This window comes from Salvelinus alpinus, chromosome 1 (genome assembly GCF_045679555.1).
Source record: "Salvelinus alpinus chromosome 1, SLU_Salpinus.1, whole genome shotgun sequence".
In the NCBI taxonomy this organism is placed as follows: Eukaryota; Metazoa; Chordata; class Actinopteri; order Salmoniformes; family Salmonidae; genus Salvelinus; species Salvelinus alpinus.
The window spans coordinates 99,884,755-99,909,279 of NC_092086.1; the positions used below are offsets into that span (position 1 = coordinate 99,884,755).

At 44.8% G+C, this 24,525-nt stretch overlaps 2 protein-coding genes across 6 annotated transcripts in view; both read left to right on the forward strand.

Moving 5' to 3' along the window:
* The window catches only part of LOC139567528 (melanopsin-B-like), a 33,049-nt gene extending 30,979 nt beyond the window's left edge, over positions 1–2,070 (forward strand). The window contains exon 9 of the mRNA XM_071388860.1: positions 643–2,070. Coding sequence (XP_071244961.1) covers positions 643–959 — 317 coding nt within the window. The 3' untranslated portion in view covers positions 960–2,070. The remainder of the gene's footprint in view (positions 1–642) is intronic.
* A 7,464-nt stretch (positions 2,071–9,534) lies between these two features.
* The window catches only part of LOC139536707 (PDZ and LIM domain protein 5-like), a 97,475-nt gene continuing 82,484 nt past the window's right edge, over positions 9,535–24,525 (forward strand). For all 5 annotated transcript variants that reach the window (XM_071337316.1, XM_071337322.1, XM_071337325.1 and 2 more), the window contains exons 1-2: positions 9,535–9,691; positions 24,021–24,126. In XM_071337316.1, coding sequence (XP_071193417.1) covers positions 24,028–24,126 — 99 coding nt within the window. In that variant the 5' untranslated portion in view covers positions 9,535–9,691; positions 24,021–24,027. The remainder of the gene's footprint in view (positions 9,692–24,020; positions 24,127–24,525) is intronic.

A 24,525-nucleotide genomic window follows, 5' to 3' on the forward strand; every position in this document is an offset into this window, starting at 1 on the left:
TGGTCCTAGACTTGGCGCTCCGGTACCACTTGTCGTGTGGTAGCAGAGAAAACAGTCTATGACTTGATTGACTGGAGTCTCTGACAAGTTTTTGGGCCTTCCTCTGGCACCGCCTAGTATATAGGTCCTAGGTGGCAGGAAGCTTGGCCCAAGTGATGTACAGTGCCGTACACACTACCATCTGTAGTGCCTTACGGTCAGATGCCGAGCAGTTGCCATACCAGGCGGTGATGCAACAGGTCAGAATGCTCTTGATGGTGCAGCTGTAGAACTTTTTGAGGATCCGAGGACCCATGACAAATCTTTTCAGTCTCCTGAGGGGGAAAAGGTGTTGTCGTGCCCTCTTAACGTGCCCTCTTAACGTGCCCTCTTAACGTGCCCTCTTAACGTGCCCTCTTAACGTGGCCTCTTAACGTGCCCTCTTAACGTGCCCTCTTAACGTGCCCTCTCTCGCCAGGAGTGAGTTGGTGGTTAGAACCTTTCTAAATATTAGCTCATTAAAAGTGATGACGATGGTAAAAATGTAATTCACTGCCCATTTATTTGGTGCTCTAATAGTGTTTGTCTCCCTCAGGCTGCCATCCCCGAGAGGGGCTCACTGAGCAGCTGTGACCACGACCTGGTGTCTGAATCTGTGACCAGGGAGGAGGCTGGGGAGGGGTGGCAGGAGGAGGAGAAGACCCAGGAGAGAGCCCCGCCAGTCAGCTCAGGAGGAGGTGGAGGAGACCCCCCCCCCCCCCCGCGCCTCCTCACCCCCCAGGTCCCCCAGCACCCTGAACAACAACAAACACAGAGACTCTGCAGTTCCACACATCATCAGCCCCTCGTCAGAGACGACAGGGCACTATAAGGGGGAGGAGCATGGAACACAGACCCGTGAGGAGAACATGCTACTGGGCCTGCAGAGCTTAAACTGCTCCAATGAACTGCTGGAGTTGGTTGAAAAGTTCCTCTCCTGAAACCCCCCTGGGGAGGCTGTCTGAAGGCGTTGCTGTATGCATGATGTGTGGATGTGGTACTGTCACAATATTGTACAATACAGACGATAGAGAGCAAGTGACGATTGTCATGGTCCAAGAAGGTTATACTTATATTAAATACAATCAGCTGTAAACAGAATCACCTTTAATCACTACTGTTCTTCAGTCGCAACTCTCTGTGTGTAGCCAATCAGCTTCTAATGCTTTCACAACTGTCAGAGTATGTGTAATCTACGGTATGATCTTGACACACTTCTGTCCAGTGTTTGTCTTATGTATGGCCTTATGTTTTAATGACAAACAAATATCTCATGACAAACAATCCTTTGGTCTCCTACAGCAGGCTACTGAGTAGGTTGTCCTATACCTGTTTTAAGGCCTGAGTAGAATCTACCATCACCGCACAAGGACGTAAGGACACTGTAAAGACTCGGATGGACTTGTTTTTTGGGATCAACCCAGCAGGTCGAAGGATCTTTCTGAAAGTGCGCATCTAAAACCAAGAAGCACATAATATGAGGACCAACTGATTCACCAGAAATCAAGATCCACTTGATTCAAACCAAATGATGCAGCCCAATCCAAATCCAAAACATCTAGACTAGAGAGAGTTAGAAAGGCTCAAGCACTGTTACTATACATACGATACACTTTCCTTAGGGTGACATTTTGTGTAAAGGAGGAGTATAGAAAATGTAGTAATTTCGTATGATTTAACCTTTGGAAACTAAATCATACAATTACTGAAATGTTTAGAGTATTTTGTGCGTGACTGTACAAGGTTTGATTACCACTTGTTTTTTCAACTGTCTACTACTGGGTTTGGAATCCCCATGGACTGTGGAGCATTTCCTTATTATCTGTCACAAGTACTGTATGTTCTGTTGTATGTGCACATGTACAGTATTTCCTGTAGGTACCAGGTTTATATTATGTGTCGCTTTGAGAAGAAGGATGGGAGTTTCTATATCAAACTCTGAATAACCCTGATCGAACCTAAAGTCATATTTTGGAAGGGAACTCGATGCCGGAGTGATATTGGTTAAGTTTCTTTACCTATGGGATATGTGTTATTTCAGATGAGGAAATACTTTTACTGCATAAACTCAAATTGCACCCGTGTCTGCTTCCTTGAAATTCTTTCAGGTAGACCTACCAATTTGAGGCATGATAAAACGAGACAGTTATAGTAATGGAATTGCTTCACCCTTTCTCACCCAAATTCTCTTTGAACTTCTTTTTGCTCCAGAATATCCAGAGGACTTTACAGCTTATACAGTTATATAAATGTATGAGAGCTTCCCACCATGGATGACTTCTGCAGACCAATAGCTCCAGCTTAGGCACAAAGGCATCAGAATGAGAAGCTCAACCTCGTCATGCAGCAGAATGCAAGGCCCTCTCTGCCCTCAGTGGACTCAAAGAGTTTAAGGGAGGCCCACCATACAACATGCTTTTCTCACATGATTACTTGTGTGTGTGTGTGTCTGTGTGTGTGACCGTGTGTGTGTGTGTGTGTGTGTGTGTGTACTGTCTGTCTGTCTGTCTGTGGGAGGTGTTGAATGTGTGAAGGCTTGGCGACATGACGCTGCTATTTAGTGATCATATCCTTATGTAGCCTGACGGGTGTCTAAAGCTATATGAGATTAACATCTTGTGCAGTAATAGGTTTTGATGTTTTCAATCATTTTTAATAACCACATTGGTTTGAGTGTTATGTTAGCTGATTTTGGAAAAGGTATAAGCTTTTGTGGTGGTACAAATTGACCACTGACTAGATTTAAAGACAGCAGAGCTCTTTGTTATGCTTAGTTAGTTCAGTTCAGTTCATTCAAGCATGCATGCATTTAGTGGCATAGACGCACCCATTCCTTGAATCATATTCGATAAACGTGAATCACTGCTGAGCAATATCAATTAAATGTCAAGTTGTGTGCTCAGTGATCATTTCTCATCTCCAGGATTGAGCACAATTATCTAGGTAACACTTCACCTGAAACAGTTGTTGTGATGCTAATGCACCTCTACCATAAAAATGATGTAACACCTACTGTGCATTTTATTTTCAGGTATTACTGTGTTATGGCATGTATACTGTAAGTGTGCCTGTTGCTACTCTCTGTCCAGATCTTTATTGAGGGTACAGCTTGATGGTTATGAGGGTATATGACTCTGTAGATTTGGATGTCTTCATGAGGTTGAACTATAAATCCATCCATTGCATTTTTTTGTGTGACTAATTTCTCTTTCTTAACATATACAGTAGCTTGTTGCTGTTTTGGACCAGGACCAGGTGAGTGAACCGTCTGTCTCTCCACTGAATGTCATTGATCAGTTTAAAACAGAACATGCTGTAGGAGCAATCAGCAGAGAAATACAAATATGCTACCCTTATCAACTGATGTCAGACACTCATTGAGGTTAAAACATGACTTTATCAGCTAATGATCTCAACTCATAAAAGTACATAATCCCCTGTATACCACCTCTGACTCCTGGGCAGCAGCTCCTCTTGTTTCAGCGTACATCGCCTCCACAATCTTCCCCTGTTACCCTTCTGGTGCGACCAGATTATCTCCAGCTCTCAGCTCCACTCCATTAGCCTCTTTGAAGATCCTACTGGAACTCTTCCTATACATGTTTCATTTTGGATCTCAATTTCCTTTCGTGGTGTGCCTTGTAGTTTGACTTGATGGCAAGCTCTTGAAATACCTAGAACTTACTGAATTATATTTTAAGACAACAAAACTAGTCTATATTTATTATTATTCTACTACAGTCAAAGCACTGGTGTTGAGTATCTCTAAGGGTATAAGAAGTACTATCAGAAGGTGGTGGTCTTCATTGCTTGTGTAACTAAGTGTTTTTTAAATCCCTTCACAGGTGCAGAGAAATACATTATTTGGAGCAAAGAAGCAAAGTAGGAAAGCACATTGAAAGTACAATAAGGTGAAAACAACAAGTCCTGCTCTATTGAGCCTCACAAGCCACTTATTTTTGTGTCCTTGTCATACACAAGTTGTATGGTTCTGGTCTTTAACAAGAGTTGATATATATAAAGTAGTCTGTCACTTACCAGGATCAGAGTGTGTGCATCTCCCTCCTTTAAACTTGTACAGTTCAGGGTATTGTTGGCATTGCTGTGTGGGGATAAACTATATAGGCAGTTGGCATTGCTGCATAACTCATCAATCAGAGTAACTACAGTTGAAGTCGGACGTTTACATACACCTTAGCCAAATACATTTAAACTCAGTTTTCCTGACATTTAATCAGAGTAAAAATTCCTTGTCTTAGTTCAGTTAGGATCACCACTTTATTTTAAGAATCTAAAATGTCAGAATAATAGTAGAGAGAATGATTTATTTCAGCTTTTATTTCTTTCATCACATTCCCAGTGGGTCAGAAGTTTACATACACTCAATTAGTATTTGGTAGCATTGACTTTAAATTGTTTAACTTGGGTCAAACGTTTCGGGTAGCCTTCCACAAGCCTCCCACAAGAAGTTTGGTGAATTTTTGCCCATTCCTCCTGACAGAGCTGGTGTAACTGAGTCAGGCAAGGCCACCTTGCTCGCACATGTTTTTTCAGTTCTGCCCACACATTTTCTATGGGATTGAGGTCAGGGCTTTGTGATAGCCACTCCAATAATTAGACTTTGTTGTCCTTAAGTCATTTTGCCACAACTTTGGAAGCATGCTTGGGGTCATTGTCCATTTGGAAGACCCATTTGCGATTGTCACGACTCCTACCGAAGGTGGCTCCCCTTCCTGTTCGGGTGGTGCTCGGCGGTCGTCGTCACCGGCCTACTAGCTGCCACGGATCCCTTTTTCCCCTTTCTGTTTATTGGTTTCACCTGTTTGTGTTTTAGGCTGATTAGTCAGACTTTATTTACCAGCAGGCCCGCCTACTGGTTGTGCGGGATTGTTTGGTGTACACGTGTGTGTGTTACGGGTTTCCAATTTTTATTGGGTTTTGCTGGACTGTTTAACCTACCTGTGTTTGGGGCATTTGTTTTGGTGTGCACCTTTTGGTTCGTGGGGTTGGCTTATGTTCATTCGTTTTTTGTGCATTAAAAAGTATAGCACTAACCTGAACTCTCTGCTTCCTGCGCCTGACTTCTCACCCACTACACCCCGGTCGTTACAGCGATCAAGCTTTAACTTCCTGACTGATGTCTTGAGATGTTGCTTCAATATATCCACATAATTTTCTTTCATCCTGATGCCATCTATTTTGTGAAGTGCACCAGTCCCTCCTGCAGCAAAGCACCCCCACAACATGGTGCTGCCACCCCCATGTTTCACGGTTGGGATTGTGTTCTTCGGCTTGCAAGCCTCCCCCTTTTTCCTCCAAACATAACAATGGTCATTATGGCCAAACAGTTCTATTTATTTTCATCAGACAAGAGGACAGTTCTCCAAAAAGTACGATCTTTGTCCCCATGTGCAGTTGCAAACCGTAGTCTGGCTTTTTTATGGCGGTTTTGGAGCAGTGGCTTCTTCCTTGCTGAGCGGCCTTTCAGGTTATATCTCCCTAGACGGAGGAAGTCAGAGACCTGGCCAGGTGGTGCCAGAATAACAACCTATCCCTCAACGTAACCAAGACTAAGGAGATTATTGTGGACTACAGGAAAAGCAGGACCGAGCACGCCCCCATTCTCATCGACGGGGCTGTAGTGGAGCAGGTTGAGAGCTTCAAGTTCCTTGGTGTCCACATCAACAACAAACTAGAATGGTCCAAACACACCAAGACAGTCATGAAGAGGGAACGACAAAGCCTATTCCCCCTCAGGAAACTAAAAAGATTTGGCATGGGTCCTGAGATCCTCAAAAGGTTCTACAGCTGCAACATCGAGAGCATCCTGACTGGTTGCATCACCGCCTGGTACGGCAATTGCTCGGCCTCTGAACGCAAGGCACTACAGAGGGTAGTGTGTACTGCCCAGTACATCACTGGGGCCAAGCTGCCTGCCATCCAGGACCTCTACACCAGGCGGTGTCAGAGGAAGGCCCTAAAAATTGTCAAAGACCCCAGCCACCCCAGTCATAGACTGTTCTCTCTACTATCGCATGGCAAGCGGTACCAGAGTGCCAAGTCTAGGACAAAAAGGCTTCTCAACAGTTTTTACCCCCAAGCCATAAGACTCCTGAACAGGTAATCAAATGGCTACCCGGACTATTTGCATTGTGCCCCCCCCCCTCGCTACTTTTATAGCCTCGCTACTGTATATAGCCTGTTACTGTTGTTTTATTTCTTTACCTACCAATTGTTCACCTAATACCTTTTTTGCATTATCGATTAGAGCCCGTAAGTAAGCATTTCACTGTAAGGTGACCTGTTGTATTCAGCGTACGTGACAAATAAACTTTGATTTGAATATAGGACTCGTTTTATTGTGGATATAGATACTTTTGTACCTGTTTCCTCCAACATCTTCACAAGGTCCTTTGCTGTAGTTCTGGGATTGATTTGCGCTTTTCGCACCAAAGTACGTTCATTTCTAGGAGACAGAACGCATCTCCTCCCTGAGAGGTATGACGGCTGCGTGGTCCCATGGTGTTTATACTTGCGTACTATTGTTTGTACAGATGAACGTGATACCTTCAGGCATTTGGAAATTGCTCCCAAGGATGAACCAGACTTGTGGAGGTCTACAATTTGTTTTCTGAGGTCTTGGTGTAACAGTTTAACTTTACGTCTGTCCCCTCGCCCATACCCGGGCGCGAACCAGGGACCCTCTGCACACATCAACAACTGACACCAACGAAGCGTCGTTACCCATCGCTCCACAAAGCGCGCACCACCGCTAACTAGCTAGCCATTTCACATCGGTTACATTCACCCCCCTTTCGACCTCCTCCTTTTCCGCAGCAACCAGTGATCCGGGTCAACAGCATCAATGTAACAGTATAACTTTAGACCGTCCCCTCACCCCGACCGTGAACCAGGGACCTTCTGCACACACCAACAACAGTCACCCACGAAGCATCGTTACCCATCGCTCCACAAAGGCCGCGGCCCTTGCAGAGCAAGGGGAACCACTACTTCAAGGTCTCAAAGCGAGTGACGTCACCGTTTGAAAGGCTATTAGCGCGCACCACCGCTAACTAGCTAGCCATTTCACATCGGTTACATTGGCTGATTTCTTTTGATTTTCCCATGATGTCAAGGAAAGAGGCACTGAGTTTGAAGGTAGGCCTTGAAATACATCCACAGGTACACCTCCAATTGACTCCAATGATGTCAATTAGCCTATCAGAAGCTTCTAAAGCAATGACATAATAGTCTGGAATTTTCCAAGCTGTTTAAAGGCACAGTCAACTTAGTGTATGTACATTTCTGACCCACTGGAATTGTGATACAGTGAATTATAAGTGAAATAATCTGTCTGTGAACAATTGTTGGAAAAATTACTTGTGTCATGCACAAAGTAGATGTCCTAACCGACTTGCCAAAACTATAGTTTGTTAACAAGAAATTTGTGTAGTGGTTGAAAAACGAGTTTTAATGACTCCAACCTAAGTGTATGTAAACTTCCGACTTCAACTGTAAGACCACAATGGCTTCTCTGGCTTTAAGACTACTGGGATCCTTGTTGGTTAATTTGCGGCGTTGATATTGGAGCCTGACCTACAATCAGGGCTGTGAAGAAAGACGAATAATTTACAGTTTTCTATTTAACCACTAGAGGGCACACCTAATCTGAGCATATAATACAGCTCTCGACTACGTTCTCAACAAATGGCAAGAGGAAACGTACACAGGCCAATGTGATAGGCCTAATTTTTTTTTGTTGACAATTAACAATTTTAGTTACTTGAGTACTCATTGATTGCCAGCTGAAAATTATTGCAAAGAATAGGCCCAATTGACAAAAATAACACAATTTTGTCATGCAACACTATACTTAGGTGTACTGAACAAAGCAAGGGTATCTCACATGCAAAACACACACCAGTCCTGCTTTAAACATCATTCCTGGTATATTTTTACTTCTTCAGACAAGACATTCACAGATGCTACTATTTCCATTGTGGTTCAAATAAACCTCTAGCTATCTGCTGGCATGAGCCTCTCGCTCCCCTGTAGGCCAGAGGCCTGCAAAGGAAAGAATGACATCAGCACCCACTGATGCAAATCAACCAGTTGATTCACTCATGCTGTGTTTAGTTTCTGTACACCCTCAAAACCTACTGTACCTTGGCTTTTGGACACTTTCAACTGGAGACAACAAAATTCTCATTGTATAATCATTATGAGCACTCAAACTAATGAGCACCAATTAAGAATCAAATGAAAGTTTGATCTATAATAGTTATGACTGAAAACACTCATGTGTACTGGATGTGTTTAAGTACTATCTATCCAGATGGGAAAGGGTAAGGGGAATGCCTTGCCAGTTGTACAACGGAATGCATTCAACTGAAATGTGTCTTCCGCATTAACCCAACCCCTCTGAATCAGAGAGGTGCGGAGGGCTGCCTTAATCGACATCCACGTCTTCGGTGTCCGGGGAACAGTGGTTTAACTGCCTTGCTCAGGGGCATAGCAGCATATTTTTACCTTGTCAGCTCGGGGATTCGATCCAGCAACCTTTCGGTTACTGGCACATCGCTCCTACCCGCCAGATGTAGTGTATATATTTCTAAGTATATTTTGCTATGTAACTACTGTGTAAAAAAGTGTTGTATATGTAGAATGTACATGTAACAGAAAAGGAAAAGGTGTGAAAACAAAGTTATTTTTGTCCTCTGAAGGTGGTGGATAGGCCCCCCAAAAAATAAAAAAAATAAAATGAACATTAAACAAAAAAAGACCAAAACAACTCTGAGATAATTACTAAAGTTAACGATGCTCAGTTGAGTCAAATCTCATTTGAATAATGATAGTACAGGACAGTGGACCGACCAGCAGTCAACTTTAACACACACTCCCATCTACACACACTCCCATCTAGACCAGACCAGCCAAATAACCACCATAATTACAATAAACAAAGCCATCACTGACAGAGACATTGCAATCCAACCAATTATTCCCCTCCTTTGTTTCTCTCCCTTTTCTAGCCCTCATCCCTTGACTTAATTGTGTCTTCTTAATCCCCCCTCTGCCCTCCCCTTTCACTTCCTTGTTCCCTTTCAATCTCGTCCACTTGAGGAAAAAGCCTGTTCATTCTGTTTATCAAGACTCATCCAGACACATTGAAATTAAACCACATTGAAATGAATACAACTGGAAATTCGATGTGTAATAGGCTACATGATAACAATACACTTTACTCTAAACTTCTGTACGATATTTTGATTCAAGTACCTTTTATCAATGGTCTTTTACGTCGCCCTTTATTTAGTATCACTTTGATTTGTCAAGCATAAAGACAGGCATAGTGCTTGAATCTTCTGTAAGTTTTTCTTCATTTAAAATTGGACCAATATTCTTAGCAAGTGGGTACAAATGTAACCATCTTGAAAGTAAAATTGATACATTTTACTTTTACATTTTGCAACATTGTCGAGTTGACTGAAGTAACCGGTATTCCCCGCCTACCATGCTCCAGTCAGACGACATATAGGGCGATGCGGAAGTCATAGTTCCGTTAACTTCAGTTTATTCCGTTTAGTCTGAAATTTGTGGTAGCGGTAGAACAGTCACACGCTTTCACATCGCAACACCTCGACTAAGCCGTCTGTGCCTCATCCACAAAAAGGTGAGTACAGTTGGTACACAGGGGGACAGACACTAATTGAATAGGAAAACTATTCGGGATTAAATGGATAGGTATTGTTAGGCTACTTTTATTTTAGTTTAAAGGAGATACGAGCAAGTGCGCGAGGCAAGAATAAGCAACAACTTGTAGTCACACCACACTCACCCACCTACAACACGCCATATGGAGGGTGGCTGATACGTAATTGTAGCCAAGTTTGTCATATAGTCATAAAAAGGTGTGTTTGAAGTCATTTGTCATTTATAGACAGTTTACAGGTTGATATGACATGTTATGGTGTTGGTATGCCACCAGTGACTCAATAACTAACTACTACAGAGAGAGAGAATCTGAAATTGGAATTCATGTGGGCTACTACTTGTGTACTTATTTTTGTATTGTTCTAATGTATTTTATGGGAAGTAGCCGAGTTAGTATTGCAGTGTAGCCTTATACTTGGCAAGGAAAGGGAACGTGTTGAGATCTGTGTGAAAATTGTGAAAGGTCTTTCCTGCCCTGTGCGTTGTACCATAATAGGGTGTGTAAGACACGCATGCATGGGCATGAAGTAATGCGTTGTTCAATATTAAACTGAGCATAGTGTATCTTGAATATTGCCAAGGCTCCCTTCCTAAAACGTTGTCATGTGTCTCTAGTCCATTTTGGGTGAGGTTCTGTTCACATAATAATATCTGTAGTTACAGGAGCTTTTATCAAATGTCTATTCAGTGAAGGTCAGAGAGAAATTTTAAAGCTTTTTTAAAATCAGGTGATTGGTGTTCATACAGTCGACCTGTATGTCCTTTTGTCATAAGCAGTTATAAGCAGTCTTATGGTGGACTCAGACATGAAGCTGCTGTGGAGTTAGTATGCAGTATAATAGAGGGAATCTGTGTCTTGTGAAGCTGACATTTGTCTTGGACTTTCTGTTGATATACTTCTGTTCAGTGGCGACTGGCTTGTTTTTCCACATCTGAGGAAAACGTCCTGAAGCCATAGAAATTACCACAGGACCATTTGTAGTTATAATAACAGTTCATTGTGTTCATGTGTGGCGTGCTTCGAAAATAATCCATGCATCAGCTGTACAAACTGATCTGAACCTGCAGACCTTTACCTATACTCAGATATGCAGTGTGAAAGATTTGATCCTTGACCCACTGTTATTGATTAGGTGATTTGCACATTTGGAGAGGTTGGGAAGGAAGTCAAAGTTAAAGGTTGGTCCCCATCTTTGCTGGGGTTTTTCTTAGTAAGTCCCATATAATTAGTATCCACTATCCATCCGATTGGATATACTCTGAAAACATGTTGATTACCAGATGGTCAGTACCATGTTATCCTCTTGGTGAACTCTAGGTTGGTGCTGTTGGGCTTGTAATTACCCCTGAACCCTAGATGTATTTAGCTCACCTCAGCCCTGGGTCACACTGGAGAGGAGAGAAGGGTGCCTTATATGACTACCTCATGCCATGTGTACATGTGTGTGTGTGTGGAGGTGGAGGAGTAATGGGTCTTGTGTCCTGTTGTCCATCAGGTGTGTGACCCTCTCCCTCTATCCCCCTCCCTCCCCTCCCCTGGCTGCTGGTGGTTCACTACCACCAGTGTTAAAGAGCTGTTAAAGAGCCCTCTACAGCCATACCTGCTCCAGGTGTGATCAAGACAGTCAGATAGCCAGTGGGCATGAAGTCTGACACACTGGGGGAGAAGAGGGGATGGGAGGAGTGTGACGTAGGGGTCAGGTGACATGCTGGAGCAGATGGCGCTCTGGCCCTCAGGGTAGACCATTTACTACCCAGGTCACAGTGTGGATTTGTGACCGACGGCATGACTTACAGCAGTGAAATATCATGTTTTAGGATGACAAGGCAGGTATTACTCATGAAATACACCCCACAGTCAGAACATTTGTTTCCTCCTTTTTAAACTGAAATAAGAGGCCCTGTCAGAAAAAAGTTTTGGCAATGTCTGTTTTAGTAGCTGAATCATTGTGGTCCACATCACCATCAGCCTGTTATCTTTTATGGTGTTTACTGATGTCCCAGGCGGCTATGCTAACAAAGCTAACATCTACGCACATTCCAATAGGAACCATGAAATACTAGTTGAAGTTTACATTAAACTATAATATTTATTACGTATAAACACAGTGTGTGTGGACGTGTTTCATTAACGTAAAAGTTTTTCAAGTTCCTGTAAAAACTCCAATCAGTTCTGAAATAAAGATTTATTCACCCATGATGCATCATCTAGAGGGGTAGTTGAAGTTAAGTTAATTTATTTGCTTATATGCCTTCAGAATGAGGTTTTTATTCTCAAACACCCCCCTTTCCCCACATAGACGTCTCATTATCGAAAGGCTTAAAAGGTCAAATTGGGGAAAAATCAAATTACATTTTGTTCAAATTTTCTAATCTGAAATATTTTAATTTTATGTGTTATGTTTAACTCAGGCCTTTTAATTAGGAGAGCAATGTTACAAAATATTAGCCATTATAACTTTTTGGGATTTTATGGAAATTGTGGTAATCTCAGTGATCCATGAGGACACTTTTGGAAAAATTACACTTGAGAATTTGTTAGCCAAATGTCAGTTTCGTGAGAATGACCCCCTTAGTCCAACCATTTGAAAGCATGTTTACCCCTACAGAGGTGTGTGTAGAGATGTACTTGAGCTCTCTCTTCTCCAGTCAGAGTTTTGGCTAACTCCTTCAGAAACTCTATGTAGTACTTCCTGGACATGAAAACTCAGTTTGAGTCTGGACTTCTGCTATCTCACTCACTCCTGTGTCACAACTCAACTAACAATGATTTAGTTGTTCTGTACTAACAATTCTGCTCATTTTCAATGGAAAAGGAATGTAAAAAATTTGAGGTCGGCCGATTAATCGTCATGGCCGATTAATTAGGGCCGATTTCAAGTTTTCATATCAATCGATAATCGGCATTTTTGGACGCCGATTATGGCCGATTACTTTACAATCCACTAGGAAACTGCGTGGCAGGCTGACCACCTGTTACGCGAGTGCAGCAAGGAGCCAAGGTAAGTTGCTAGCTAGCATTAAACGTACCTTGTAAAAACAATCAATCTTCACATAATCACTAGTTAACTACACATAGTTGATGATATTACTAGGTTAACTAGCTTGTCCTGCGTTGCATATAATCAATGTGGTGGCTGTTCATTTATCATCGAATCACAGCCTACTTCAACTTCGTCAAACGGGTGATGATTTAACAAAAGGGTATTGCTGAAAAAAACACAATCTTTGCACAAATGTACCTAACCATAAACATCAATGCCTTTCTTAAAATCAATACACAGAAGTATATATTTTTAAACCTGCATATTTAGTTAAACGAAAATCATGTTAGCAGGCAATACTAACTAGGGAAATTGTGTCACTTCTCAGTGCAAGCATAGTCAGGGTATATGCAACAGTTTGGGCCGCCTGGCTCGTTGCGAACTAATTTGCCAGAGTTTTACATAATTATGACATAACATTGAAGGTTGTGCAATGTAACAGCAATATTTAGACTTAGGGTTGCCACCCGTTCGATAAAATACGGAACGGTTCCATATTTCACTGAAAGAATAAACGTTTTGTTTTCGAAATGATAGTTTCCGGATTTGACCATATTAATGACCAAAGGCTCGTATTTCTGTGTTTATTATATAATATTTAAGTCTATGATTTGATATTTGATACAGCAGTCTGACTGAGCGGTGGTAGGCAGCAGCAGGCTCGTAAGCGTTCATTCAAACTTTACTGCGTTTGCCAGCAGCTCTTAGCAATGCTTGAGGCACAGCGCGGTTTATGACTTCAAGCCTATCAACTCCTGAGATTAGGCTGGCAATACCAAAGTGCCTATTAGAACATCCAATATTCAAAGGTACAGTATATGAAATACAAATGGTATAGAGAGAAATAGTCGACGTGTCATAATTCCTCTAATAACTACAACCTAAAACTTCTTAACTGGGAATATTGAAGAACTGGGAATATTGAACCACCAGCTTTCATATGTTCTGAGCAAGGAACTTAAACGTTAGCTTTTTTACATGGCACATATTGCACTTTTACTTTCTTCTCCAACACTGTGTTTTTGCATTATTTAATCCAAATTGAGCATGTTTCATTATTTATTTGAGATTAAATAGATTTTATTTATGTATTATATTGAGTTAAAATAAAAGTGTTCATTGTTCATTCAGTATTGCTGTAATTGTCATTATTACAATTATATATATAAAAATAGTCCGATTAATCGGTATCGGGCTTTTTTTGGTCCTCCAATAATCGGTATCGGTATCGGCGTTAAAAAATCATAATTGGACGAAAAATACTAATGTCAAACTAATGAATTTCAACAGAGCATGAATGGCTTGACTGCACCATGCATGCTATACTGTATGTCTGTGACTGTTGGTATAGTCATTTTAGACAAAGCAACATTGGGGTCAGTAGGACACACTGTTAGTCTTGTCCTGTACCCCCCCCCTCCAAAGCCCATCAGACATTGGGGAAAAAACACTTGTTTGCCACTAACTTACCAATCTAAAATTGTTAGCTGACACGGCCTAATTGAGAGTCTATAAGTGAGTGACATAACAAGAGAAAAACTGCTGATGCACAACCACATTTTGAAATTGCACCCTGTGTGTTCTACTATTCTAACCCCGACGGGCTCCTCCCCAATAAAAATATATAAATATATCATTAGAATTGTTAGAAAATGTATCCAAGGGCCTTCAAAAGAGGGCTAACTTACTTTGGTAAGTCAAGCGGCCAGCTATCTAAACCTGTAGTAGGCCTAATCATGGTTGAATCACCGACCGGGGGTCCCCCATTGATTTTGTTAGTCACTTAATAGCTGCAAACATTTCTCTCCACCCTATAACAAAATGTGTAGAATTGCAGGAAATTAGTTGTAACACTGCAGCCCCTCATGATGAGTTAAGATTTTTTTTTATCAAAGTAGCCCATCCCTGCCCTATAGTATGGCACATTCTTGCCAGATGGTTGAGAAATGTGTCAGTCAAGCCCTCCGGCGTCCAGTCATTGGCATTGGTGTTGGGTTTAGTTCGAACGCATCCCTGGTATTCCAGGGTGTGTCTCTGGCTCTGCCTGGCTCTGCTACTCTCTCCTCACAAGGTTCCAGCGCGTCCCTGGTATTCCAGGGTGTGTCTCTCGCTCTGCCTGGCTCTGCTACTCTCTCCTCACAAGGTTCCAGCGCGTCCCTGGTATTCTAGGGTGTGTCTCTGGCTCTGCCTGGCTCTGCTACTCTCTCCTCACAAGGTTCCAGCGCGTCCCTGGTATTCCAGGGTGTGTCTCTGGCTCTGCCTGGCTCTGCTACTCTCTCCTCACAAGGTTCCAGCGCGTCCCTGGTCTTCTAGGGTGTGTTTCTCGCTCTGCCTGGCTCTGCTACTCTCTCCTCACAAGGTTCCAGCGCGTCCCTGGTATTCCAGGGTGTGTCTCTGGCTCTGCCTGGCTCTGCTACTCTCTCCTCACAAGGTTCCAGCGCGTCCCTGGTATTCCAGGGTGTGTCTCTGGCTCTGCCTGGCTCTGCTACTCTCTCCTCACAAGGTTCCAGCGCGTCCCTGGTATTCCAGGGTGTGTCTCTGGCTCTGCCTGGCTCTGCTACTCTCTCCTCACAAGGTTCCAGCGCGTCCCTGGTATTCCAGGGTGTGTCTCTCGCTCTGCCTGGCTCTGCTACTCTCTCCTCACAAGGTTCCAGCGCGTCCCTGGTATTCTAGGGTGTGTCTCTGGCTCTGCCTGGCTCTGCTACTCTCTCCTCACAAGGTTCCAGCGCGTCCCTGGTATTCCAGGGTGTGTCTCTGGCTCTGCCTGGCTCTGCTACTCTCTCCTCACAAGGTTCCAGCGCGTCCCTGGTCTTCTAGGGTGTGTTTCTCGCTCTGCCTGGCTCTGCTACTCTCTCCTCACAAGGTTCCAGCGCGTCCCTGGTATTCCAGGGTGTGTCTCTGGCTCTGCCTGGCTCTGCTACTCTCTCCTCACAAGGTTCCAGCGCGTCCCTGGTATTCCAGGGTGTGTCTCTGGCTCTGCCTGGCTCTGCTACTCTCTCCTCACAAGGTTCCAGCGCGTCCCTGGTCTTCTAGGGTGTGTATCTCGCTCTGCCTGGCTCTGCTACTCTCTCCTCACAAGGTTCCAGCGCGTCCCTGGTATTCCAGGGTGTGTCTCTGGCTCTGCCTGGCTCTGCTACTCTCTCCTCACAAGGTTCCAGCGCGTCCCTGGTATTCTAGGGTGTGTCTCTCGCTCTGCCTGGCTCTGCTACTCTCTCCTCACAAGGTTCCAGCGCGTCCCTGGTATTCCAGGGTGTGTCTCTCGCTCTGCCTGGCTCTGCTACTCTCTCCTCACAAGGTTCCAGTGCGTCCCTGGTATTCTAGGGTGTGTCTCTCGCTCTGCCTGGCTCTGCTACTCTCTCCTCACAAGGTTCCAGCGCGTCCCTGGTATTCCAGGGTGTGTCTCTCGCTCTGCCTGGCTCTGCTACTCTCTCCTCACAAGGTTCCAGCGCGTCCGTGGTATTCCACGGTGTGTCTCTCGCTCTGCCTGGCTCTGCTACTCTCTCCTCACAAGGTTCCAGTGCGTCCCTGGTATTCTAGGGTGTGTCTCTCGCTCTGCCTGGCTCTGCTACTCTCTCCTCACAAGGTTCCAGTGCGTCCCTGGTATTCCAGGGTGTGTCTCTCGCTCTGCCTGGCTCTGCTACTCTCTCCTCACAAGGTTCCAGCGCGTCCCTGGTATTCCAGGGTGTGTCTCTGGCTCTGCCTGGCTCTGCTACTCTCTCCTCACAAGGTTCCAGTGCGTCCCTGGTATTCCAGGGTGTGTCTCTGGCTCTGCCTGGCTCTGCTACTCTCTCCTCACAAGGTTCCAGCGCGTCCCTGGTCTTCTAGGGTGTGTCTCTGGCTCTGCCTGGCTCTGCTACTCTCTCCTCACAAGGTTCCAGTGCGTCCCTGGTATTCCAGGGTGTGTCTCTCGCTCTGCCTGGCTCTGCTACTCTCTCCTCACAAGGTTCCAGCGCGTCCCTGGTATTCCAGGGTGTGTCTCTCGCTCTGCCTGGCTCTGCTACTCTCTCCTCACAAGGTTCCAGCGCGTCCCTGGTATTCCACGGTGTGTCTCTCGCTCTGCCTGGCTCTGCTACTCTCTCCTCACAAGGTTCCAGTGCGTCCCTGGTATTCCAGGGTGTGTCTCTCGCTCTGCCTGGCTCTGCTACTCTCTCCTCATAAGGTTCCAGCGCGTCCCTGGTATTCCACGGTGTGTCTCTCGCTCTGCCTGGCTCTGCTACTCTCTCCTCACACGGTTCCAGCGCGTCCCTGGTCTTCTAGGGTGTGTCTCTCGCTCTGCCTGGCTCTGCTACTCTCTCCTCACAAGGTTCCAGCGCGTCCCTGGTATTCCACGGTGTGTCTCTCGCTCTGCCTGGCTCTGCTACTCTCTCCTCACAAGGTTCCAGCGCGTCCCTGGTATTCCAGGGTGTGTCTCTCGCTCTGCCTGGCTCTGCTACTCTCTCCTCACAAGGTTCCAGTGCGTCCCTGGTATTCCAGGGTGTGTCTCTCGCTCTGCCTGGCTCTGCTACTCTCTCCTCATAAGGTTCCAGCGCGTCCCTGGTATTCCACGGTGTGTCTCTCGCTCTGCCTGGCTCTGCTACTCTCTCCTCACACGGTTCCAGCGCGTCCCTGGTCTTCTAGGGTGTGTCTCTCGCTCTGCCTGGCTCTGCTACTCTCTCCTCACACGGTTCCAGCGCGTCCCTGGTCTTCTAGGGTGTGTCTCTCGCTCTGCCTGGCTCTGCTACTCTCTCCTCACAAGGTTCCAGCGCGTCCCTGGTCTTCTAGGGTGTGTCTCTCGCTCTGCTACTCTCTCCTCACAAGGTTCCAGCGCGTCCCTGGTATTCCAGGGTGTGTCTCTCGCTCTGCCTGGCTCTGCTACTCTCTCCTCACAAGGTTCCAGCGCGTCCCTGGTATTCCAGGGTGTGTCTCTGGCTCTGCCTGGCTCTGCTACTCTCTCCTCACAAGGTTCCAGCGCGTCCCTGGTATTCCAGGGTGTGTCTCTCGCTCTGCCTGGCTCTGCTACTCTCTCCTCACAAGGTTCCAGCGCGTCCCTGGTATTCCAGGGTGTGTCTCTGGCTCTGCCTGGCTCTGCTACTCTCTCCTCACACGGTTCCAGCACGTCCCTGGTCTTCTAGGGTGTGTCTCTCGCTCTGCCTGGCTCTGCTACTCTCTCCTCACACGGTTCCAGCGCGTCCCTGGTCTTCTAGGGTGTGTCTCTCGCTCTGCCTGGCTCTGCTACTCTCTCCTCACAAGGTTCCAGCGCGTCCCTGGTCTTCTAGGGTGTGTCTCTCGCTCTGCCTGGCTCTGCTACTCTCTCCTCACAAGGTTCCAGCGCGTCCCTGGTATTCCAGGGTGTGTCTCTCGCTCTGCCTGGCTCTGCTACTCTCTCCTCACAAGGTTCCAGCGCGTCCCTGGTCTTCTAGGGTGTGTCTCTCGCTCTGCCTGGCTCTGCTACTCTCTCCTCACAAGGTTCCAGCGCGTCCCTGGTATTCCAGGGTGTGTCTCTGGCTCTGCCTGGCTCTGCTACTCTCTCCTCACAAGGTTCCAGCGCGTCCCTGGTCTTCTAGGGTGTGTCTCTCGCTCTGCCTGGCTCTGCTACTCTCTCCTCACAAGGTTCCAGCGCGTCCCTGGTCTTCTAGGGTGTGTCTCTGGCTCTGTCCTCACCAAGCACGGTGGCATCAGCCCCATTACCAGCCTACAGTTCTAAACCCTATAGACAGATACGTCTGAAGACATGCCAGCATTCACACTGGGGATTCACTAGTTGATGGAAATAGTTGGTAATCACTGTACAGTCGTGACCAAAAGTTTTGAGAATGACACAAATATTAATTTCCACCAAGTTTGCTGCTTCAGTGTCTTTATAGATACTTTTGTCAAATGTTACTATGGAATACTGAAGTATAATTACAAGAATTTCATAACTGAAAGGCTTTTATTGACAATTACATGACGTTGATGCAAAGAGTCAATATTTGCAGTGTTGAACCTTCTTTTTCAAGACCTCTGCAATCCGCCCTGGCATGCTGTCAATTAACTTCTAGGCCACATCCTGACTGATGGCAGCCCATTCTTGCATAATCAATGCTTGGAGTTTGTCAGATTTTTTATTTATTTTTTTCCACCCGCTTCTTGAGGATTGACCACAAGTTCTCAATGGGATTAAGGTCTGGGGAGTTTCCTGGCCATGGACCCAAAATATCGATGTTTTGTTCCCCGAGCCACTTAGTTATCACTTTTGCCTTATGGCAAGGTGCTCCATCATGCTGGAAAAGGCATTGTTCGTCCCCAAACTGTTCTTGGATGGTTGGGAGAAGTTGCTCTCGGAGGATGTGTTGGTACCATTCTTTATTCATGGCTGTGTTCTTAGGCAAAAATGTGAGTGAGCCCACTCCCTTGGCTGAGAAGCAACCCCACTCATGAATGATCTCAGGATGCTTTACTGTTGGCATGACACAGGACTGATGGTAGTGCTCACCTTGTCTTCTCCGGACAAGCTTTTTTCTGGATGCCCCAAACAATCGGAAAGGGGATTCATCAGAGAAAATGACTTTACCCCAGTCCTCAGCAGTCCAATCCCTGTACCTTTTGCAGAATATCAGTCTGTCCCTGATGTTTTTCCTGGAGAGAAGTGGCTTCTTTGCTGCCCTTCTTGACACCAGGCCATCCTCCAAATGTCTTTGCCTCACTGTGTGTGCAGATGCACTCACACCTGCCTGCTGCCATTCCTGAGCAAGCTCTGTACTGGTAGTGCCCCGATCCCACAGCTGAATCAACTAGGAGACGGTCCTGGCGCTTGCTGGAATTTCTTTGGCCCCCTGAAGCCTTCTTCACAACATTTGAACCGCTGTCCTTGAAGTTCTTGATGATCTGATAAATGGTTGATTTAGGTGCAATCTTACTGGCAGCAATATCCTTGCCTGTGAAGCCCTTTTTGTGCAAAGCAATGATGACGGCACGTGTTTCCTTGCAGGTAACCATGGTTGGCAGAGGAAGAACAATGATTCCAAGCACCACCCTCCTTTTGAAGCTTCCAGTATGTTATTCGAACTCAATCAGCATGGCAGAGTGATCTCCAACCTTGTCCTCGTCAACACTCACACCTGTGTTAACGAGAGAATCACTGACATGATGTCAGCTGGTCCTTTTGTGGCAGGGCTGAAATGCAGTGGAAATGTTTTTTGGGGGATTCAGTTCATTTGCATGGCAAAGAGGGACTTTGCAATTAATTGCAATTCATCTGATCACTCTTCATAACATTCTGGAGTATATGCAAATTGCCATCATACAATCTGAGGTAGCAGACTTTGTGAAAATTAATATTTGTGTCATTCTCAAAACTTTTGGCCACGACTGTACAATACATTAATCACCTCAGCTTAGCCTTAAACCCAGAGATGAGCTGGCGGTTATGAAACACTTTTTAATACAAAAACACCTAATAGGCCATACAGAGGCCTATCAGTTGAAAGATGTTAAAGAGGCCTGGTGCTGTCGATTATGATGACAGGCATGAATTAAGCAATATCTTCCGCTAGATTGTTTTTGTTTTCTTTCATATCTCTTATTTACTGTTTGCGTATGTTTATGTGTGGTCTAGACAGAGACGGAAGAGGAAGCGGGACATCCCACTACCTAATTTTTTCTGGATCATATACAGTCAAAGATCTAAGCAGACCAGACCAAGCTGCTATCGCATTGGTGTCTATGAGGGAGCCACCCCTTAATAAGCACACCGGAACTGGGACACTTTTTTTCAATGGTAAACAGCCTGAGTAAGACATCTTCATTTGTCCACCATCTTAAGTCTGGCCTCACTCTCTATGTTTGGCCCTCTTATCACTTTGTCACTTCCTGGATGTGTAGTAGCTAGGTCACTTCCTGGGTGTGTAGTAGCTATGCCACTTCCTGGATGTGTAGTAGCTATGCCACTTCCTGGGTGTGTAGTAGCTGTGCCACTTCCTGGGTGTATAGTATCAATGTCACTTCCTAAGTGTGTGGTAGCCTGTTGTGTCAGTGAGGTGTAATGCTGGCATGACTCCATATCTCTGTGCTGAAACACTTTATACAAGAACAGTTTTGGTTAGTGTTGTCACAATACCAGTAGTATGGGGGACAAATTCAGAGTGGCATAGTGTCCTGTTCGCCCCGTCCCAGCAATGCTTGTTCCCCTTTTCGAAATGTTATGTGCATGTGCTACACCAAAAACCTATCACTGATATTCACACTTCTACTCAATACAACACATATTGACTTCACACTGTTCACTGTTTGATAGAATGCTGCATAGAATGGTTACTTTGCTCATATTCTTCTTTTCATTTCATTGTTTACTTTATTTAGGGGGTAGATCAGCTTTAATATCACAGATAGATTGTAGCTTCCATCAATGTAATTGTCTGCATAATTTCCAATCCCACATATAATGTTTTGTAAATTTATACAGTACCAGTCAAAAGGGTTTTTCTTTATTTTTACTATTTTATACATTGTGCAATAATAGTGAAGACATAAAAACTATGAAATAAAACATGGAATCATGTAGTAACCAAACAAAGTGTTAAACAAATCAAAATATATTTTATCTTTTAGATTCTTCAGGGTAGCGACCCTTTGCCTTGATGACAGCTTTGCACACTCTTGGCATTCTCTCAACCAGCTTAACCTGGAATGCTTTTCCAACAGTCTAGAAAGAGTTCTCACATATGCTGAGCACTTGTTGGCTGCTTTTCCTTCACTCTGTGGTCCAACTCATCCCAAACCATCTCAATTGGGTTGATGTCGGGTGATTGTGGAGGCCAGGTCATCTGATGCAGCACTCCATCACTCTCCTTCTTGGTCAAATAGTCCTTACACAACCTGGAGATGTGTTGGTGTCATTGTCCTGTTGAAAAACAAATGATAGTCCAACTAAGCTCAAACCAGATGGGATGGCGTATCGCTGCAGAATGCTGTGGTAGCCATGCTGGTTAAGTGTACATTGAATTCTAAATAAATCACAAACAGTCTCACCAGCAAAGCAAAGCACCCCCACACCATCACACCACCTCCTCCATGCTTCACGGTAGGAACCACACATGCAGAGATCATCCGTTCACCACAAAGACACGGAGGTTGGAACCAAAAATCCCAAATTTGGATTTCCACCGGTCTAATGCCTATTGCTTTTTTCAAGTCTCTTCTTATTATTGGTGTCCTTTAGTAGTGGTTTCTTAGCAGCCATTCGACCATGAAGGCCTGATTCACGCAGTCACCTTTGAACAGTTGATGTTGAGATGTGTCTGTTACTTGAACTCGGTGAAGCATTTATTTGGGCTGCAATTTCTGAGGCTGGTGACGCTAATGAACTTATCCTCTGCAGCAGAGGTAACACTGGGTCTTCCTTTCTTGTGGCGGTCCTCATGAGAGACAGTTTCATCATAGCGCATTATGGTTTTCGTGACTGCACTTGAAGAAACTTTCAAAGTTCTTGAAATTGTCCGGATTGACTGACCTTCATGCCTTGAAGTAATGATGGACTGTTGTTTCTCTTTGCTTATTTGAGCTGTTCTTGCCGTAATATGGACTTGAACAATGCACACCTGTTAATTGAAATGCATTCCAGGTGACTACATCATGAAGCTGTCAAGGCAAAGGGTGGCTACTTTGAAGAATTTGTTTAACACTTTTTTGGGTACTACATGATTCATATGTGTAATTTCATAGTTTTGATGTATTCACTATTATTCTACAATATAGACAATAGGAAAAATAAAGAAAAACCCTGGAATGAGTAGGTATGTCCAAACTTTTGACTGGTACTGTAAGTATTCACACCCCTTAGATATGACACTCCAAATTGAGCTCAGGTGCATCCACTTTCCTTTGATCATCCTTGTCACTACAACTTGATTGGAGTCCATCTGTGGCCAATTTATGGTCAGGGGGGTGCCCATGAGCCCAATGGCCACTCTGACAGAACTGCAGAGTTCCTTGGCTGAGTTGGGAGAACCTGCAAGAAGGACAACAGTATCTACAGCACTTCACATATCTTGGTTTCATGGGAGAGTGGCCAGACATGACAGTATGCCTGGAGTTTGCAAAATGGCACGTGAAAGACTGAGAGCATAAGGCAAAAGTCTGTGGTCTGATGAGACATCAAATGTAACTCTTTGGCCTGAATGCAAAGCGCTATGTCTGGAGTAAACCAGGCACAGCTCATCACCTGTCTAACACCATCCCTACCGTGAAGCATGTTGATGGCAGCATGCTGTGGGGACACTTTTCACGCCAGGGACTGGGAGACTGCTAAGGATAGAGGAAAAAATGAATGGCGCTAATTACAGGCAATTTAATCCATTTTGAATTCAGGCTGTAACACAACAAAATGTAGAATAAGTCAAGTGGTATGAATACTTTCTGAAGGCACTGTAACCATGTGTTATCTTTCAAAAATAATTTAACAGACTAATAACAATACTGTTATAAAAGAAGCCCTAACTTTTAGCCCATCCGGCTCCATGGAATCAGCTAAGTGAAGGATTTTGTGACACTGCAGATATTTGGAGCTTGGCAGACTTTGGTCTCAAGCTTACGCACAGCAATGTTCTAGAATATTGGACCATTGGCTTCCATACTTTACAAATTCTCAGCGCAGTTCAAGAAATGTCTCAAACTATCAACTCATTCAAATGAATAGAGAACACGTACCGGAGCCGCGCTGGTTTTTGAATTGTCGGCAGGTGTGCTTCCCCCGCGGATGGTGGTCTCAGAGATATGTAGCTATGTCACAATAGGACGCTGGACTATCACGCCTCAGCGGCTGTGGACTATGGTTTAGGCTTTGTAGTTCTCCTTTTCAGTGGGGCCGGGATGATACCAGTATCACTATACTCGTTAGAAAGGAAACAAAACACAAAGCGGATTTAACATCTTTAGGAAAACAACCCTAATGTTGGAAACAAACGTCACATTTATTTATTTTCCAAAACTATAGCACACAATAATTTACATACAGCAGGTTTGTAAAGGACCAAAGAGTTTGGTCTGCTTCGTGTTTTAAATGTTTCAATGGAAACACTGGTATTGTTGCAGGTATTGTCACAGCCCTACTCTTCAGTGACCAACTGAGAACAGCTGGTACTAGTTTGTTTTTGCTGATGTTTTATGTTTCTTATTCAATATTAGAATATTGTAGATGGGAGTGTAGGAGTGCCTTGTCTTCTTCTGTATAAGCTATAAAGGACCAGCTTATTAATGTTTTGCCTCAATATGTTTTTGTTTCTGCAGGAGAATCATGAACAGCAACTACAGCGTCTCCCTGGGTGGCCCCGCCCCCTGGGGCTTCAGACTGCAGGGAGGAAAGGACTTCTGTCTTCCCCTCACTATCTCACGGGTGAGTCTCTCTCTTTCTTTCTCGCTCTCTCTTTCTGTCTCACCCTTTTTGTCTCTCACTCTTTATGTTCCTCTCTCTGTTTCTCTCTCTCTCACACACACACACACACACACACATGTTCTGCCCCCCCCCCCCCCCCCCAAATAACATATCACGCACGCTCACACTCACAGACACGCATCCTCTCAGCCATGACACTCACCAAACAGTAATGGCATGCTCATGCTCACTATGCCATCTGGCTCCATGGTGATTAAAGGGCCATGCTCACTATGCCATCTGGCTCTATGGTGATGAAAGGGCCATGCTCACTATGCCTTCTGGCTCCATGGTGATTAAAGGGCCATGCTCACTATGCCACCTGGCTCCATGGTGATTAAAGGGCCATGCTCACTATGC